General features: G+C 44.4%; 1 protein-coding gene across 1 annotated transcript; it reads right to left on the reverse strand.

Moving 5' to 3' along the window:
- Nucleotides 1-1,863: 1,863 nt before the first annotated feature.
- Nucleotides 1,864-9,592, reverse strand: CRYGB (crystallin gamma B). Its single transcript, XM_005574097.5, has 3 exons — nt 9,546-9,592; nt 9,208-9,450; nt 1,864-5,752 (listed from the first exon to the last, which is right to left on the reverse strand). Exons 1-3 carry the CDS (start codon nt 9,552-9,554, stop codon nt 5,477-5,479), a joined length of 528 nt encoding a protein of 175 aa, XP_005574154.2. The 5' UTR covers nt 9,555-9,592; the 3' UTR covers nt 1,864-5,476.
- Nucleotides 9,593-13,413: the final 3,821 nt, after the last annotated feature.

Raw genomic sequence — 13,413 nt, forward strand, 5'->3', positions numbered from 1 at the left:
CACTGGACAACACCGTGTTTAAGAACTGTAACTTAACTCACTGCGAGGGTCTGCTGCTTTCATTCTTTAAGTCAGTGAGACCAAGAACCCACCAATTCCGGACACAGAATTTCTGTCACCTAGGATAATGATTTCTTCTGTAATACCTGGTGAAGGCTTTGCTTGAGGCTGTACAGTTAATTTTTTTTTTTTTTTAAATATAAGTAGGAGGAGAATACTTTTTATCATCACTTTATAGTATAGCAAGCCGGGCGCGGTGGCTCATGCCTGTAATCCCAGCACTTTGGGAGGCTGAGGTGGGCAGATCACCTGAGGTCAGGAGTTCAAGACCAGCCTGGCCAACAGGATGAAACCCCATCTCTACTAAAAATAAAAAATTAGCTGGGCGTGGTGGTGCACACCTGTCATCCAAGCTACGGGAGGGTGAGACAGGAGAATCACTTGAATCTCGGAGGCAGAGGTTGCGGTGAGCTGAGATCACACCATTGCACTCCAGCCTGGGCAACAAGAGTGAAACTCCATCTTAAAAAAAGAAAGTATGTATAGTAAATCTGTAAATCAGTAACATATTTGCTTATTATCAAGTATTATGTAATGTATATAATTGTATATGCTATGCTTTTATACTGCTGACAGCACAGGAGGTTTATTTACACCAGCATCATCAGATACGTGAGTAATGTGTTGCACTAAGATGTTACACTATGACGTCATTAGGCGAAAGGTATTTTACAACTCTATTGTAATCTTATCGGACTATTACATATGTGGTCCATCATTGTGTATGCCATAATGACAAAACATAGTTATGCAGTATGTGCTTTACTGTGTGCTTGGTTAAATGAGCAGAGGTCATTTAGGTGGCAACGGTGTAGACCAAAGTGTCCCAAACAAAGAGACTGGATAAGGGACCAAGGATCACCGTAACAGAGGCCCTAGCATCTACTTGTCTTTCTCAATTTGTCTTTGATGGCCATGTAATAAAGGACAAGAAGACGGGGGGTAATCATCGACCCACCTCTGCTTGAGTCCTTATAAGAGTCCTCTTGGAAAAAATTGACAATGCATGTCGTCTTTAAGCAACAGGTGGTTGTGATTGACACTTTTGCTTTGACAAACCCACAAAGAAGAAAATAATTGACCTTCCAAGGACAGAAAGGGTGAGAATGGGACACATGCTAACATCAGCACCTAAACCCATGGTAACAGGGCAGGAAAATTGTAGAAGCAGCCCCTAAGAGGGGATCTCTTTGAGGGCATAACTCAGCACAACAGTTCTTGGCACTTACTTTATGTAATAGCTGCTACTTCAGTGTCTTTGCTTGGTGGGCCTTTTATCACATTAAACAGGCAAGAGGACATCATAAATTCAAAGGGAGGAAAGAGGGAAAAAAGGAAGAAAAAGACTTAAATCTGGACAAACTAGGCTACGCAGGAAAAGCTGGTGTGTGTAGGGTACCTGGAATGCAGAATACGAAGGTTATCTCAAATTGTTGGTTCATCTCAATGGGGAAAAGGATTAGTGGGATTCTATTGGTTATCTCTTCTAACATTCCACTCTTTGAGGCCCCAGGATTTACTTTAAACAGAGGAGGAAGAGGAGGAGTGAAGGGTAGAATTAGGAGCTAGTTTCGGCATAATGTCTTCCCCAGGTCACTCCCCAGTATTGACTTTCTCTGTATGTTGGATTTAGGAGGAGAACATCTTTTTCTTTGCCTGTATCCCAGGGATAGGAGCAACACGTTTCTAAGAATAATGACTTGATCAAAGAGATTCGGGGACTCGAATCCCTTTCAGTTCAGATGTTTTAGAATAATTTTCATGCCTAAAGATGGTGAATTACTTTTATTACAGGTGGGAGCCACTGTGCCCAGCCAAAATATGTGATTTTATGTCTTCTAGGAAAATAGTGTAAAATTCAGCACTTTAAGGAGCTTTTGGTTTTCTAAATTATGTTTGACATATTGTTGACAAACAGGACTCTGATTAATCTCCAGGAAGCCATCACTATTATTGCGAGTTTAAAGGTTAAAGAACTGAGATTTAGGAAGAGTAACACTAAATAATCCTAGATTCTGATGATTTTTCAGGAAATAAATCTTTATATATATTTGTATTCTCACTATATATACACGCATACAGTAGGCTAAACTGTAACACACGCAAACACACACACAGTAGGCTAAACATGCATCCCAGTTTGCATAGAACAGTCTTGGTTCATGCCTCTTGTCCCAGTGTAATTAATAATAATATATACTTTCACCCTCAAAAATGACCCAGAGTAGGCCGGGCGCGGTGGCTCACACCTGTAATCCCAGCACTTTGGGAGACTGAGTTGGGTGGATCACCTGAGGTCAGGAGTTTGAGACCAGACTGGCCAACATGGTGAAACTGTGTCTCCACTAAAAATACAAGCATTAGCTGGACGTGGTAGTGTGCGCCTATAGTCCTGGCTACTTGGGAGGCTGAGGCAGGAGAACTGCTTGAACTGGGAGGCAGAGGTTGTAGTGAGCTGAGATTGCACCACTGAACTCCCTCCCAGGTGACAGAGTGAGACTCCATCTCAAAAAAAACAAAACAGAAACCCAAAACCAAAACAAATGACCAAATTTATGGCTGGATGTGGTGGCTCACACCTGTAATTCTGGCACTTTGGGAGGCCCAGGCAAGAGGATCGCTTGAGCTCAGGAGTTTGAGACCAGTCTGGGCAGCATGGCAAGACCCTGTCTCTGCTAGAAATAAAAAAAATTAGCTGAGCATGGTGGTGTGCACCTGTAATCCCAGCTATCTGGGAGGCTGAGGTGGGAGGATCGTTTGAACCCTGGAGATGCAGGCTGCAGTGGGCTGTGATTGTGCCACTGCACTCCAACCTGGATGACAGAGTAAGATCTTGTCTCAAATAAATAAATAAATAACCCAATTTAAGAAACAAATGATACACTAGTCTGTCATAAGCCCCTTGGGTATTGGATATAGAGACCTTGAGCACATGGATGGATGAGGGTTCTATCAAAAATGAACAGGGCTGGGCATGGTGGCTCACGCCTGTAATCCCAGCACTTTGGGAGGCCGAGGTGGGTGGATCACCAGAGGTCAGGAGTTTGAGGCCAGCCTGGCCAGCATGGTGAAACTCTGTCTCTACTAAAAATACAAACATTAGCTGGGCATGGTGGCTGGTGCCTGTAGTCCCAGCTACTCGGGAGGCTGAGGCAGGAGAATCGCTTGAATGTGGGAGGCAGAGGTTGCATTGAGCCGAGATCGTGCCATTGCACTCCAGCCTGGGGAACAAGAGTGAAACTCTGTCTCAAAAAAAAAAAAAAAAAAAAAAAAAAGAACAGCCCTGTGGGTATGGCTGCCAGCCAAGAAGAGAGGAACAAGAAAGGGAGAGAAGGCAGACCACCCAGCAGTAGGTTGAAGCCTATAGGGCAATCTAATATTACATTTGTGTCAATGTACTGTTATGATGTAAACTTGCACTGTGCTCCCATACCCTTTATTATAAAGCCAGCTGCACACATCAGTACCTCATGTGAGAGATGGTTCAGAAGTTAAAGGAAAAGGAGCTCTGTCCCGCATGTGGGTCAGCGTGGTGCATGAGGACAGAATAGCAGCACACGTAGGAGGACAATATGACCCACCCAAAGCCGAGGCAGGAGTTCAGAGTGAGGGGCTCCTGAGAGAAGCATGATCGACTCCTTCCTTTTCCAGAATTACCAAAGACATTAGGTTATAGATACGTTGGTGGAAGTGGGTACACAAAGCTCCCACCCCATGTAAGATAGGATTTGAGGCAATTCATTAGAATCTCAAAGGATGGAGTACTTCCGATAAATTTTTATCTGAAGCCATTTGTTTGTTTTATTGATGAACCTTATATGGAACATCCACAAAACTTTATTTAATTTCTGCAGGATGTTGTTGAGGATGGTGTTTACTTAGTACTCTCCTTATGAGGACTCACAAGAAAACTTTCTTTTAGGTTTTGGTACTGACATTGATTAGGCTTGTCTTGAATAATTAATTGTCGAATCTTGTTTTCTTCTCTGCCTTGATGGCTGCTGGATCCAAGTCTGGATCTATCTACACTGAACATAGCACCTCACAGCATACAACTCGGGTTCGAACTTCACTCTTGGCTCCATCTCATCTCTTCTCTTATGTTGCCTCTGACCCAATTTCCTCATTCACTTATTTTGAATTTTTAAAATGTACCATAATTTTTTATTAGCAACTTTGATTCTTTTTTTTTTTTTTTTTTTGGAAGAGACGAACTCTTGCTCTGTTGCTCAGGCTAGGCTTGAACTCCTGGGCTCAAACATTATCTTCCTGCCTCAGCCTCCTGAGTAGCTGAGACTGCAGGTGCATGCCACTGTGCCTGGCTAACCTTAATTCATTTTTAAAAACCAAAGAAAACAAACATACACTCAAACGAAGTTTTCCAGAAAATTTCAGTTGCTTATTTTCCACTTAGTATTATTTTCTTCTTTTTTCTGAGATGGAGTCTTGCTGTGTCGCCAAGGCTGTAGTGCAGTGGCACAATCTCGGCTCACTGCAGCCTCTGCCTCCTGGGTTCGACCAATTCTCCTGCCTCAGCCTCCTGAGTAGCTGGTATTACAGGCACACGCCACCATGCCAGGCTAATTTTTGTATTTTATTTTTAGTAGAGACGGGGTTTCACTATGTTGGCCAGGCTGGTGTTGAACTCCCGACCTTGTGATCTGCCCACCTTGACCTCCCAAAGTGCTGGGATTACAGACGTGAGCCACGACACCTGACCACTTTGTATTATTTACTGTGTGTAATCATAATACTTTACTCTCTATTGAAATGACATGAGGCTGAGTTTCCCCATGCACGTGTGGTTTTTGTAAATGTCCTGAAATTCTTCCACAAAGCACCTATAGCGAAAACACAGTGAATTCTATTTGGACTGGAAATCTCACAGTGCAATGAGATATTGGCAATGGAAGTGAGAGGAAAGGGATGGTGACTGTTAGGAGGATAGGAGTGCAATAGGTAAGAGTGGTGGACCAGTTCATCTATTTGTTTATGGAGCTAAGGTAGGAGTCCAGATGCTGAGAACAACTTTCCTTGTCAACTAAGGCTTGGACTATTACAGAAGACAATAGGGATAACCTGGAGGGATAACTTGGAGGTGTTTCAAAAAGTACAAATTCACCACTGTAGCTGCAAATCTGGCCTTGTGAGACTAACTACAAATGGCCTGAGCCCAAGTGAACTGAGTTTTTATTTGAGCCAACATGTTTTAGTCATTAGAAGAGTGCTGGAAATAATATCTCTGCATTATTCACCTTATAAAAGATTGCTTCCCATCTTGAAAACATGTGACTATGTTTGGCTGAGTGCCATTATCACTTACAAATGCTTAATAGATAGGGCTCTACTAGTGCCAGAAACACAAGCTAAATATTTTATTAGATTTTAAAGGAAAAAAGTGGAGAATGTAAATACTTCAGTACAAATCCATGACTCGTCTAAGAGAGCCAACTTTGGCATTTGGAGCCCCCCAGTCAAGAAACCTCCTGTACTCCCCCGGCCTCAGCAGGTACTGCCTCCCCCTGTAGTTGGGCATCTCGTACAGGATCCAGCTGCCCTCCAGCACATTGAGGGAGTTAATTTCAGTGAGATGGAAGCGGTCCTGAACAGACAGACAGTCGTCTGTGAGCTCTGACATTTGTCCCCTCAATTCATCTCTCTCGTAGATCTTCATTCTGTAAGTGCCAGAGTGCTGGAGTGGCAGACAGAAAAGCAAGAGTAAACGAACAAAAATAGTTGGAAATTGAAGCTCCAGTCCCTACACCTCCCTGGCCACAACCGCCCAGAAGTTCTCCCAGGCCAAGTTTGCTTCTAGAACAACCATGCTGCAAAGTTAAGGAGCTGTCCCACCCCCAGTCACCCACCACTGAGTCTAATGATTCATGGGCGGAGCTAGGTCTTCGGGAATTAAGATTTGCTTACAATAAAATTTATCACATCACTTTAGTCGCTGTTATTTGAGAAAGCCTTTCTCAAAGGAGAAAACAGTCATTGGAAAGCTAAGGGTCATATTATGTATATACAATGAAAGGAAAATAAATCTTGGGACCCCAAAATCACTAAGCTAAAGGAAAAAGTCAAGCCGGGAACTGCTTAGGGCAAACCTGCCTCCCATTCTATTCAAAGTCACCCCTCTGAGGCTCACCTGAGACAAATGCATCTGTTATTGCTGCCTTTCCCCTACTGTTTATGCAAAGATGCGGATTCATCCAGCCAGACTGAATTGTGTATTCAGCGGAAAACTGATCAAGGACTCAAAAGAACCTTTTGTCTCTTATCTACCTTTTTTTTGAGACAGAGTTTCGCTCTTGTTGTCCAGGCTGAAGTACAATGGCGCAATCTCAGCTCACTGCAACCTCCGCCTTCTGGGTTCAAGTGATTCTCCTGCCTCAGCCTCCCAGGTAGCTGGGATTACAGGCACGCACCACCACGCTCAGTTTGTATTTTTAGTAGAGACAGGGTTTTACTATGTTGGCCAGGCTGGGCTTGAACTCTGTCAGGAGTTCAGGCAATCCACCCACCTCAGCCTCCCAAAGTGCTGGGATTACAGGGGTGAGTCACGCGCCCCGCTCTGTCTCTTAGCTACATCTAACCAGGAAGCCCCTACTTCCTGTCTTACCAGACTGAATCAATTTACATCTTACGCATATTGATTGTCTCATGTCTCCCTAAAATGTATAAAAAGCAAACTGTTCCCCCAACTACCTTGGGCACATGTCTCAGGACTTTCTGAGACTGTGTCATGGGTGCGTCCTCAACCTTGGCAAAATAAACTTTGTTTCTTTTTTTTTTTTTTTTTTGAGATGGAGTTTTGCTTTTGTTGCCCAGGCTGGAGTGCAATGGCGCGATCTCGGCTGACTGCAACCTCTGCCTCCCAGGTTCAAGCAATTCTCCTGTCTCAGCCTCCTGAGTAGCTGGGATTACAGGCATGCGCCACCATGCCCAGCTAATTTTGTATTTTTAGTAGAGGTTTCTCCATGTTAGTTAGGCTGGTCTCAAACTCCCGACCTCAGGTGATTCACCACCCTTGGCCTCCCAAAGGTGCTGGGATTACAGGCGTGAGCCACCACGACCAGCCTTGGCAAAATAAACTTTCTAAATTGACTGAGACCTGTCTCAGATATTTGGGGTTCACTATTACACACACACACACACATCTATATTTGTTTCTTGAGACAGGGCCTCCCTCTGTCACCTAGGCTGGAATGCAGTGGCATGATCATGGGTCCCAGCCCCCTCAACCTCCTGGGCTCAAGTGACCCTCCCACCTCAGCCTCCCAAGTAGCTGAGACTATAGGTGCGCACCACCACGCCCAGCTAATTTTTGTATTTTTAGAAGAGGGGGTTTCGCCATATTTGCCAGGGTGGTCTTGAACTCCTGACCTCCTGACCTCGGCCTCCCAAAGTGCTGGGATTACAGGCGTGAGCCACCGCACCCAGCCTTCGGTTCAAATTTCAACCTAGCTGACTTTTAAGTTTCCTTTCTAGCCTCCTGCTTTCAACTTATTTCCCTCAGCAGCAAGTATCACCTTCATTAAGTTCTGTTTTTTTTGTTTGTTTTGTTTTTTTTTGAGATGGAGTCTGGCTCTGTCGCCCAGGCTGGAGTGCAGTGGCCGGATGTCAGCTCACTGCAAGCGCAGCCTCCCAGGTTCACACCATTCTCCTGCCTCAGCCTCCCGAGTAGCTGGGACTACAGGCGCCCGCCACCTCGCCTGGCTAGTTTTTTGTATTTTTTTTAGTAGAGACGGGGTTTCACCGTGTTAGCCAGGATGGTCTCGATCTCCTGACCTCGTGATCCACTCGTCTCGGCCTCCCAAAGTGCTGGGATTACAGGCTTGAGCCACCGCGCCCGGCCTAAATTCTGTTTTTATGACACTGTATCCCATGCCTCCCACATGCCACAATTCTAAGAACTCTGCAGTCACTCCTCAGAATATATGGAATCTCAAACTTTACTTTCAGATTTGGCCTTTTCTCTAATTTATACCTCTAAGTAAGCTAATAGGTACTGACCATTAAATTAGAATAGAAATCAGAAGACAGGATCCTATCTTCTCAGGAGGAATAATTAAATAGAAAAGTAAGACAAAGCAAGCAGAAGTTTGTTATTGTTGTTGTTTGAGATGGAGTCTTGCTGTGTCGCCAGGCTGGAGTGCAGTGGCACGATCTCGGCTCACTGCAACCCACACCTCCCATGTTCAAGCAGTTCTCCTGCCTCAGCCGCCTGAGTAGCTGATATTACAGGCGCACACCACCACACCCAGCTAATTTCTGTATTTTTAGTTGAGATGGAGTTTCACCATGTTGACCTGTCCTTGTAGAGATCAAAGAGTTTTGATATCTTGACCTTGTGATCTGCTGGCCTTGGCCTCCCAAAGTGCTGGGGTTACAGGCGTGAGCCACCGTGCCGAGCCGCAAAAGTATTTTTTAATCAATTACACAGTCCCAGGTTATATTTATACATTTTGATATATTTGATTTCTGACTTGATATGGCTTGAAATGAACATTTAATACATTTTATCTTGAATAGATGGTAAATTTAGTCTCCTCCATGTCCTGCTTTTTCTTAATTAGTCTTTGCTCTTTCAGCTTTTTGATTATGTTTAAAATATAAAATCTGGGAGCATATGATTTTTAAAAAACCAACACAGAGTTCATGAAGAACGGCTTCCCATCTGAGACACCCTTCTAAACTGGCCTGCATGTACTGTGTCACTTCCATTTTCTGTCCTCTAGTTAGAAATATTAGGTTTAAGAATAATGTGATTAAATAGGCCGAATGTGGTGGTTCACACCTGTAATCCTAGCACTTTGGGAGGCTGAGGTGGGCAGATCACTTGAGGCCAGGAGTTCGAGATCAGCCTGGGCAACATGGTGAAACCCCGTCTCTACTACAAATACAAAAAGTAGCCGGGCGTGGTGGTACACACCTGTAATCCCAACTACTCAGGAGGCTGAGGCAGGAGAATTGCTTGAACCCGGGAGGCGGAAGTTGCAGTGAGCTGAGATCCGGCCACTGCACCCCAGCCTGGGCGACAGAACGAGACTCCCTCTCAAAAAAAAAAAAAAGAAAAAAAAAAGAATAATATCATTAAATAGCTTTTATTTCCAAAAAGATGGAAGGCAAAGACAGAGCCATACTCACCGGGGGAATGAGGTGGCAGGAGCGGATGGAGTCGCTGAGGCCCATCCATTGCTGGTAGTTGGGGTACTCCCCTCGCCGCAGGAAGTACTGGTGGCCCTGGCAGTTGGGGCGCTCATAGATCATCCAGCAGCCGCTCTCCACCCGGATGGAGTTGCAGCGGCTGAAATAGGGTTGTAGGTTGGGGCAGTCTGTGGTGCATTCATAGCTGCGGCCCTGGAAGGCCCTGTCCTCGTAGAAGGTGATCTGAAAAATGGAAGATATGGCAGCATGGAGTGATTGGCCCCCACTGAGGCCACTGCATTAAGGCCAAGGCTGAGTATCCAGTACCCAGGACTTACCTTTCCCATTTTGAAGGAAGTAAGCAGATGTTTTCTGGTTGCTGTGTGGGACTGGGGGAATGTCACTGTATATATAGCAGCCCTGACTGCTGCCTCCACAGGAAATCACACAAAAGGGCCCATTATGGTGAGTAAGGGGATTTGCAAGCTCGTCCCTCTCCCTCCCCCGGTCACTGGGGTTGGCTGAATGGTTTACTCTCATTCTTTCTGGTAGGTTCGGGTTGTTCTAATTCACTAAAGCTGTTGTTGCCATCGAAATGAATAGAGTACACTTTTAGTTGAGCAAAAGGATGGGCGAAATTCTGTCTCTGTGCTTTTCCTTTATAGTTTACTCTGCTTAATTGACTTCTCAAAGGCCATTAAACTAAGTAATGAATTCTGCTCAGGGACGGGTGCGTGTGTGTGTGTGTGTGTGTGTGTGTGTGTGTGTGTGTGTGTGTGTTTTAGTTTTAAAAGCCAGAATTTAAATAACAAGCAATCTTAAATTGCTTATTAAATCAAGTGAAGTAATTTGTGAAAGTGCGTTAAAAACCATAAAGCTTAGTTCAAATTCCAAATTTTGTGATCAGTCAGACGAGGTGGCGCACACCTATAATCCCAGCACTTTGGAAGGCTGAGGCAGGTGGATTGCTTGAACTCAGGAGTTAAGAGACCAGCCTAGGTAAAATGGTGAGACCCCGTTTCTACAACAAATACAAAAATCATCCTGGCATAGTGGCGCATACCTGTAGTTCCAGCTACTTGGGAGACTGAGGTGAGAGGATCGCTTAAGCTCAGGAGGTCGAAGTTGCAGTGAGCCGTGATTGCACCGCTGGACTCCAGCCTGAGCAACAGAGCAAGACCCTGTCTCAAAAAAACCCCACAAAACTCTGTGATCATCATTGTTGGTATTTGGGGGCTTGTCTTGAATGAAACTGATACTTGCCTGGAAGTTTGTAGGCTTCTGGGGGCTGGGGTATTATTTCTTGTTCGTTTCCACCCCCGAGCCCTAGAGCAGAAGAGTGGCACATTGCAGGCCCTCAATACTTGGCTCTGACATGGACAAAAACAGATAATTGTGGCTTTCTTCCCCCTTTCAGATCTTCTAAGGGCCTAAATCCCTCCTTCTGCTGGTGGCTGTCCAGAGTCCTGCCTGCTGTTTGGTGTCCCTGCTCTGCCTCAAATGTTATCACTAAGTGGCTGATTGGTCTTCTCAAGGCGTGGGACCAAAAGGGCTCAGAGTTGGTCCCTATTGCTGGCAGATTGGACATTCTACGGTGGAAATGGCTGGATTAGCCTTAATAAGTAGGAGTTAATGCATAGCCTTCATCCATACCACTATGAACGCTCTGTTAGTGAGCTGACTGCCAGTAATAGGGTGACTGATGGCAGAGGCTGACTGGTATCAAATGACCACATCATTCTGTCTACTTGGTTGTTTAGTGCCTCTTCAATGGTGGATGCCTGACAATGGGCCTTCACATGGGATACAACTATCTTCGCCCTTTGTGCCGACTCCCATATCTGCCTGCACATTCCTCTACCCCAGACCTTCTTGTCCCTAATCTTCATCTTTCTCCTTCCAGGCCCTGGACCAGCCAGCCAAGCCACACGTTACTGCTCAGTAATTCCATATATGCTTGACCTTGGGCTACTTTTCTTTCTGCACTGCGAGCGCAGCCAGGTGCACTGCCTCAAGGTTGCCTTTTGGGAGGATTTCCCTCACTGTTGTCTTGAGGGTGGCTCCTCAGTGAGCTATTCTGCAGCAACATTCTATTTGGGGCTTGCACCCAAATGCCATGCCAATTTATTAGTGTGTCAAGCTCAGCCTTCCCCCACTCTATCAGCTGGTCAGAAGGGACCCCTGCAGGCAGTTATAAGTGTGAGCTGAGAGAGAGCTATTGCAATAATGGTGACCTCATCCGATCCCACAGGGAAGGCTAGGGCTAGAGTTGTCAGGAACTTAGGCAAGTGGACTGGGAATCTGTGCCTCTGCATTGACCAGTAATTTCATGTGGGCTGCTGCCGTGGAGAAGTGTAACTTTGGGCAAGGCAGCTTCCTCCAGCAGAGGAAAATTCTTGGAGACAAACTCGCTTTACACTGTCAGTATCTGGGAGAAGGAGTGCTTCAGTTCACAGTGGAAGTCCAGGCAGCACCACAGTGTCCACTACAAGAAGAAAATAAAGCTGAGATAACTGCAGTTAACATTTTGATATTTTATCATCCCAGCTTTTTTATATGTCAAACCCATGTGTGGTTGTACAGTGTTATTTATACTATGTAGCATTCTCTTGTTTTCTTCTAAGTCATCTTTCAAATAAAGTGATAGTAGTACTGAATAAGGTGATCACGTTTAGCCTTTTAATAACTTTTTTTTTTTTTGGTGAAGAGAAACTGAATGAAAAATAGACTGTCTATTGGTTAGCTATACCCATGCTTGAGGTCTAGTCAGTATTCAGGAGGATATCATTCACCCAGTGGACTCACTTTAGTGGACTCACTAAAACAATGTAAACAGTCCTTATGTGCTGAAAGTTCTAACTCTTAGAGACCAAATTAACAACCCTGTTTTATGTAAGACCTAACATATTCAGTGTGATTCATAGGTTAGTGTTTGAGGATGATGATGAACTATCATGTAGGAAGCATTGATCTGATTTAAAATTACCCAGATTTTTATCTGTAGTATGATGTTTAAGTGATTTAGGACCCTAGAGAAACATCCTTTAAGTCATACAAATTAAACCAATCTCTGGTTCTGATACGTAGAAGAATCAGTAATCCTATGAAAGAAAGATAAATTAAAGTAAGTATTAGCAACACAAGGTCAAAATCTCATTGATTCTAATAGAAGAAATTTAAGGATTAAACATATTTCAGCATCAGTTGGGACTCTTCCTGAAGGGCTCACTTTGACATTTGTCTTCCCCTAGTGGTGAAATTCCTGTTTTGTTTGGAGCCTCAGTAGGAATTTTCTCCCCTACAGTTGGGCATCTCACAGAAGATTCAGGGTCTTTTATAGGTCTAGGGATTGGGAGAAGATATCCTTGAGATGAACTAATCATGGATGTGGAAATAGTCTTCAGGGAGCTCCAACATGAGACCTCCTTGCCTGGTACTGGGAGCTGGTCACCTTTGAAAAATGAAAAAGAAGAAAGAAGATGAAAAATAAAAGAGAAGAAAGAAGAAATTAGTGCATGATCTTGTTATTATGGCTTCATAAAATCTTATATAATGTATAAACGCCTAACTGAAGATAAAATTTGTTCAGTGCCTAGATCACACAAATCAGAGAGCCTGCCTTTGACTTGGAATGTTAATGAGCATTATAATTCAGGCACATTAATGAGCATTATAATTCAAAGAGCAGAATTACCTGTAATTAACCTGGGTTTTCACCATAGTTTGTGCAAGTAGATAGCCACTTTCTCCCCACTTCTCACAAGACTGGTGGCTTCCTCTTCTGGCAGGGGGTAGGGGCCCTAATATCCTATGGGCCCCAAAGAGCCTGTCAGCCCCAAAGTTTCTAGGTGCAGGGAAGCTGGTGTTCCCAGAGACCTGTGAATAGCTGATACTGTCAATCCAGGCAGCTTGTGTATTTCTCCTGCTGACTCATGCTACCCTCCAAAAAGGAAAATCTATAGTGGGTAGGGGTCCCTCTCCTGGAACAGAACCTACACAGTATCCAGTAGATACGCAGGCCCTCGCATGACTCTCTGTGGCCAGATAAACAGTATGGAGTGCTTATAGGCTGGGTTTGGCCCATTCCTTAACCTATCCCGTGTGATATTGAAGAATTTGTTCCAACCTCCTGCACAACTAGTGACAGCCCTAAACAAGCCTTGAGGCAAATTGTTATATTGAGACTATTGGAGAATCAAATTAAAT

Source organism: Macaca fascicularis, chromosome 12 (genome assembly GCF_037993035.2).
Source record: "Macaca fascicularis isolate 582-1 chromosome 12, T2T-MFA8v1.1".
Classification (NCBI taxonomy): domain Eukaryota; kingdom Metazoa; phylum Chordata; class Mammalia; order Primates; family Cercopithecidae; genus Macaca; species Macaca fascicularis.